Source organism: Elephantulus edwardii, unplaced genomic scaffold (genome assembly GCF_000299155.1).
Source record: "Elephantulus edwardii isolate Elephantulus edwardi_28Jun2011 unplaced genomic scaffold, EleEdw1.0 scaffold00055, whole genome shotgun sequence".
Classification (NCBI taxonomy): domain Eukaryota; kingdom Metazoa; phylum Chordata; class Mammalia; order Macroscelidea; family Macroscelididae; genus Elephantulus; species Elephantulus edwardii.
In genome coordinates this window covers 10,557,350-10,563,951 of record NW_006399805.1, presented here as the reverse complement: position 1 = coordinate 10,563,951, position 6,602 = coordinate 10,557,350, and the positions used below count along the sequence as shown (strand labels likewise).

Sequence of the window (6,602 nt, the reverse complement as noted above, 5' to 3'; positions counted from 1 at the left end):
TGCCTATCACCATTACCCCAGTGACTGTATCAGTCCATCTCATCGAGGGTTTTCCTCTCTTATGCTGTCCCTCCACTCTCCCAAGCATGGTATACCTCTCCAGGGACTGATCCCACCTTGCAACATGTCCAAAGTCTGTCAGATGGAGCTTCAGAATCCTTACCTCCAAGGAACAGCCTGGCTTAACCCTCAACAGAACAAACTACTTTGTTCTTGAATACTCTTCAGTACCAAAGCTCAAAGGCATCAACTCTCCTTATATCATCCCTAGTCATTGTCCAGCTTTCTGATGCATAGCAAGTAATTACAAAGATCATGGCCTGTATCAGGTGCACCTTAGGCTCCAGACTGACATCATTGCCCTTCAAGACTTTGAAGAGGTCTCTGACAGCCGACTTTCCCAATGCAAATCATCTTTTAATTTCCTGGCTGCTTGGTACCAAGAGTGTTGATTGTATAACCAAGCAAACTGAAGTTGTCAACAATCTCAATCTCTTCATCATCCGTTATGATGCTGCCAATCAGCCCAGTGATGAGAATCTTTGTCCTCTTGACATTGAGCCTCAATCCATACTGAAGGTTGCAGTCCTTGACCCTCTGCAGCAAGCGCTTCAGGTCCTCCTCAGTTTCAGCGAGCAGGGTTGTGTCATCTGCATAACGCAGACTGTTGATGAGTCTTCCACCAATAGTGGGTGTGTCTGACAGTGACTGGAATGACAAAACCATTGGGGGGGACCCTGGATGGTAGAGTCGGGGAGGTGGAACAAGCCTTTTTGTTAGCCTAAGACCGGAGGCTGGATCGTGGCCAGGGCAGCAGGACTTTGGGGCCAGCAGTGCTACAGCTGACTCTGGGGAGGTTTGGTTGCTGTGCAACGTGCACACTGCCCTCGTTCTCTGAGAGGGAGGTTGAGATTCTGGCAGGATGCTGACCTGTACGTTTTCCCATTCCAGTACACTCACATTTCACACATGGAGATCTGTTCTGGTTTCATTTTGTTGGCCGTGACCCTGGAAGAACTGGTTTGGAGCCCTGGTTGTGTGTCTTCCTTGCACAGGCATAAAGCCGGGCCCCAGAGGGAGGGTGTGTGTTTTCTTACAAAACTACCTCAAGGCCAGGAAGCAGTCGGCAGATAGCCTGACACATTAATTTCACAAAAATACGGTCAGAGGTCTAGAATTGCTTTGAGACTGTCTTCCCTTGCCGTTAATCTGATCCCAGAAAATAAAAACTCTTTGTGACCTGGAATAAAATATTAAAAAAAACACGGGTCTCCTGACAGAATCCAACTCAGCTGTTGCAATTTGTCTGTATTCCTTCCACGGCTCCATTGTTGTTGTTGTTATGTGCTGTCAAGTCACTTGTGACTCATAGCGACCGTGTGTACAACGGCCCTGAACCTTGCTCGACCCTGTGCCAGCTGTACTGCCTCTGACACGCCGACCCTCATTACCCCAGTCACCACTCCTTTAGTTTGCAAAATAAAGACCTGAACCTCTTTGGGGACAGGAAGAACCACGCAATAATCCATCACCCAGGGAGGGCAGCGTTTCACTGCCTGTAGCACTAGCGTACCTCTAATGTTAGACCTTGTGCCATCTGACAGCCTGCTGGGGGCCGGCAGTAATGAAAATCCTATGTGCAAACCTCCCAGCACATGAGCCTCACAGGTGCCCGGGACCTCTAGCCCCCAGAGACAGCCCCCTGCCTTTCTGGGGAAGGGGAACAGAGAGCTGGGGTAGAGGTGAGCATAATCAATCAGCCAGTCATGTGGGATGTTACAGAGCAGGACCCAGCGTGCTGATGGACACGGGTGACCAGGGCAGTCAGGGAGGTGTCGTGGAGAAAGGGAGTGAGGGGAGAGTTGGTCACGTGGGTGTCTAGGCCAGAGCTTTGAAGGCAGAGGCCCCGAGGTGGGAGTGTTGCTAGAACATCCCCGAAGCAGAGCAGGCCAGCACAGTGAGGGGCTGGGAGGCAGGTCACCAAGGCCATGGCAGCCGTAGGAAGGACAGCCTCCCCCTCCAGGCAGGGAAGCAGGGGTGTCACATGCAGTGCCGTGAGCATACAGGTGACATGAGCTGACTTACTGAAGGGCATCACTCTGGCCACTGCTCTAGTGAGAGCAGAGAGTTACTGGGGACACTTACCGCTAAGAGCAAGGGTCCTTTCGATGGAATGAAATGTGACTCCCCAGAAAACCAGGGTACTCCCCGAGAGCCCAAAGGTTCCTTACCACCCGCCTGGGGCGGAGAAGGCAGTCTCCTTCCGAGAACGGGCAGCCCCAGAAACCTTCCGGGGCAGGTCTGCTCTGTCCCATACGGTTGGAGTTGACCCAGCAGCAGTGTTTGCCTCCTTTAAAGCTGTTGCTGGTTTTATATTGCCAGTATAGTGTTTGTTTTTCCATGAAGACTGTGCCCCTTGTCTGTAATGCCCCTTCCCAGGCCTGTGGTGTCATGAGACGGCCCCTGCGGCTGGCGCACACTTTCTGCTTCTCGCAGCGGTTAGTCTTCACGTTTAGGGGAGGTCAGGACGGCTTGGATCTGGCCCTGGCCCTGGCCCACAGCCGTCTGGGTGCTGGGGACCCTTGTCCTTGTCCTTGCTCTTCACGCTGCGGCTGGCTCTCTGGCTCTCCAGCCGGCCAGGTCTGTGGGGTCAGCGCTAGGGGGGTCCTGGCACGCACGGCCTCTAACTGTTCTCTTCCCGCTCAGAGACGAGCATCAGGATTTCAGGGAGGAGCAGCTGCGCCTGAAGAAGCTGCGCGGGAAGGGGAAGCCGAAGAAAGGAGCGGGGAAGCGAGCCATGAAGAAGAAGTAGCTCCGGGCACGTGCCCCCTGGTCCTCGGAGCCCCGGAAAGGGCCATCCTGACTGTGGGTCCTTCAGAGCACAGCCAGCTCCATGGACATGGCTGACCCTCTCATCTTCAGCCGCCTCCGGGAACACGTTCTGACTCCCCAGAAGTATCTTGGCCACGCTTGTAGTTTGAGGTTTACCAATTCTGTAAAAAAAAAAAGAACTTGTGAATTATTGGTGAGATGATGAAATGAACTCATTAAATGAGTGCCCTGTCACTCCCCCGCGGCTCCGTCCTTGTGTCCCCACTGGACCAGCACTCGGTTCCTTTCATCCCCTGCCCCTCCTCCACTGCCTGCCTCCCACACTGGCAAAGCCTGTGTCTCACTGCCCGCTCCTTTGAGAGCAGCTCCTCGGAAGATGGCTTTGTGGGCCGAAGGGCTGTGCCTGGAACTACCACAGTCAGCAGGGGAGGCAGCCCTCCCCTCTACAGCCTTCAGTCTCAGGGAAGTGACCAACGTTGCGTTTAGATAAAGGTCATTGTATTAGATGCTGAAAGGCAAGAGAGGTGAAACGTCTCACATACTCGTCAGACAGGACCAGTCCTTGGACAGCAGGGTAGAAAAGGTAGAGTCGGTGAAAGAGAGGGAGACCCTCAAGAAGACCACTTGACGTGGTGGCTGCTTCTGAGGGCTTGAGCGTAGGAGAGAGAGTGGTGTCGGCACAGCATAGGGCAAGGTTCACCTCTGAGCCTTCATCAACCCGACGGCCCTAATAACGGCATCTAATGCTGCAAAGGGCGTAAGTGGATGGATGGATCCAGAGTGAGAACCAGAGGCCCCCGTGAGTAGCCACTGCCGTCAGGTCGACTCAGCTCCCAGAACAGTGCGGTTCCGAGCTTCACAGAGGATGTTTGTACCCCACAGAGCAGCCGACGGTGTGACCGTGGGCCCTGTCCTGCGCGTCCCCGCGGTCTGCTGCGCTGAAGCCTGTGGGTAAAGCCACAGTGTCAGTCTGTGTCAAGATGAAGACTTACAGGAGAGCTGACCAGAGTGTAAGCAGGCCCAGCGGCTGAGGCCTCCCAACCCCTCGAGTCCAGCTGTGGCCTTCCAGAGCTGTAACTCCTAAGAGCATGCTGCCCAGCTTTCTTCCAAGGAGGGCCTGGGCGGTCAGCAGCCCCACACATGACCTGCACTCCCCAGCCTCCGTGACCACGGTGTAACCCATAGCCATGCTGTCCAGTCAGCACCTTTCACTGGCTTTCCGAGGGAGGACACTGCCCATCTCTCCTTGAGCCCTGATTGGTGAGCTGACCTATTGGTGAGCAGCAGAAGTAACCCTGCCCCCACCAGAGCACCTTTCACCTTCTCACAGACTCCAAGCTTGGTCAGGACCCATAGTGACCCTGTGGACGGCAGGACTAAACGCAGTCCTCTTCAAGCTACACTGGAGCCCGTTGTTAGAGCCTCTGTCAGTCCACCTCACTGAAGGTCTTCCTCCTGGTCACTCACCTAACATTTCAGGCATGATGTCCTCCAAGGACTGGTCCCTCCTCATAACTTGTCCAAGGGACGGAAAATGTATTAAGGAGCCATAATTGTGCCTTACATTTATTCCACCTCTTCATCCTCTCGTCCAGAACTGATGAAACAGATTGGATAGAGGCTACTGCACTAAGTATTTCAGAAAGGAATTGGAGAGAAGAGAGTTCACTCTGTCTTGCAGAGTCAGGAATGCCCCAAGCAGTAAATCATGTCTTAACATTTTTAGAATATTTACCCTATTCCTACTCTTTCATAAGCCCTATATTATAAAGATCCCCATGTTATACTTGAAGAAACTGAGGTTTACATGAAATCATTTGCCCAACATCACACAGCTGAACTTGTCTAGACCAGATTTTAAACCCAGCCATTTGCAAAGCCTGCACCTTGAATGACCACATTGTCAGGAGTTCCAGTTCTCACACACAGGTCAGGTGAAAGCCAGGACCTCAGAGGGGCTCATTTTGGCTCAACTCACCACCAAGAACTTTCCTCCTCACCCAGATCCCAGACTCCACCACACCGCCCACTGACTGTGCTCTTGGACACTTAGAGACATGAAGGTGTTTACAAACCTGAACATAAATGTCACCGGCAGCTTTGTTTGCAGTAGCCAAAACCAAAGATGACTCCAAATGTCTTTTGACAGGTAAGTGGTTAAACGTGTGTTATATTTGGATTGTGAAATATTGTTCAGTGATGAAAGGCAGTGAGCTAGTGATGCGCACCCCACCACCTGTCTGTCCACAGCTGGCGTTGCTGTGATGCTGGAAGGGATGCCACTGATACTTCACCTGCTAACTAGGGGGGTTGCTGCTGTGTAATGTGTTGGGTAGAGGAATTTTTGTTCATCATGACTTTCCTATCTGTCCGCTTTGACTTTCACTACATGACTGGGAAGGAGATTGGAAAAGGATTTGTATAAACTGACCGTTGAGAAATTGATCCACTTTTCCAGTTACACCAAGTTTAATTTGAGTAACCTTAGCAGCAAAGGTAGGACTCATACCAGAAAGGAAGAGGGAGCTGAGAGTGCAGCTCACTTGCGTAAGGTCCAGAGATGCCTGCCTCAGTCAGACCCAGCCCTACACGAGATGCAGCAGCCATGGCAGAGCCAGAGATCCATCTGCATGAGGCAGAGCTGACTCGGACTGCAGCTCCACAGAGCCAGAGCCAGGAGTTTTCACCCCAGCACTAAGGGGACTTGGTAACACTGACCTCATCCATGAGGCTGGAGGTCAGAGAGCCGGCAACCTTGCTTGAAAAGCTGTCTAGACTGAGACAGATCCACTTGAATCCGACCTGAATTATAACCTGTTAACATGATTACAAAACCCATAACCAAAGGATCTTTTGTGAAAAGTAATGGATTCAAACTTTGTAAATAAATACATTGTTAACCTGCTGTTGAGTCTCCTGAGACTCATAGCGACCCTGTTTACAACAGCCCTAAACCCTGCTCTGTCCCTTACCAATCTTATTGTCACTGGCTTGCCTGTCACCATTACCCCAGTGACTGTATCAGTCCATCTCATCGAGGGTTTTCCTCTCTTATGCTGTCCCTCCACTCTCCCAAGCATGGTATACCTCTCCAGGGACTGATCCCACCTTGCAACATGTCCAAAGTCTGTCAGATGGAGCTTCAGAATCCTTACCTCCAAGGAACAGCCTGGCTTAACCCTCAACAGAACAAACTACTTTGTTCTTGAATACTCTTCAGTACCAAAGCTCAAAGGCATCAACTCTCCTTATATCATCCCTAGTCATTGTCCAGCTTTCTGATGCATAGCAAGTAATTACAAAGATCATGGCCTGTATCAGGTGCACCTTAGGCTCCAGACTGACATCATTGCCCTTCAAGACTTTGAAGAGGTCTCTGACAGCCGACTTTCCCAATGCAAATCATCTTTTAATTTCCTGGCTGCTTGGTACCAAGAGTGTTGATTGTATAACCAAGCAAACTGAAGTTGTCAACAATCTCAATCTCTTCATCATCCGTTATGATGCTGCCAATCAGCCCAGTGATGAGAATCTTTGTCCTCTTGACATTGAGCCTCAATCCGTATTGAAGGCTGCAGTCCTTAACCTTCTGCTGCAAGGTTAAGGTCTCAGGTCCTCCTCAGTTTCAGCAAGCAGGGTTGTGTCATCTGCATAACGCAGATTATTGATGAGTCTTCTTCCAATCCTGATGCCACATTTCTCATCATAGAGCCCAACCTCCTGGATAATCAATGAAACACAGACATTCCTCTGATACTCTCTGCTTTCAG

The 6,602-nt window shown here is 51.2% G+C and overlaps 1 protein-coding gene across 1 annotated transcript in view; it reads left to right on the top strand.

Annotated features, from left to right (window-relative positions):
• MRPS33 (mitochondrial ribosomal protein S33) overlaps window positions 1–2,812 on the top strand; it is a 4,689-nt gene extending 1,877 nt beyond the window's left edge. Inside the window, exon 2 of the mRNA XM_006887166.1 lies at window positions 2,707–2,812. Coding sequence (XP_006887228.1) covers window positions 2,707–2,812 — 106 coding nt within the window. The remainder of the gene's footprint in view (window positions 1–2,706) is intronic.
• The last annotated feature ends 3,790 nt before the right edge of the window (window positions 2,813–6,602 follow it).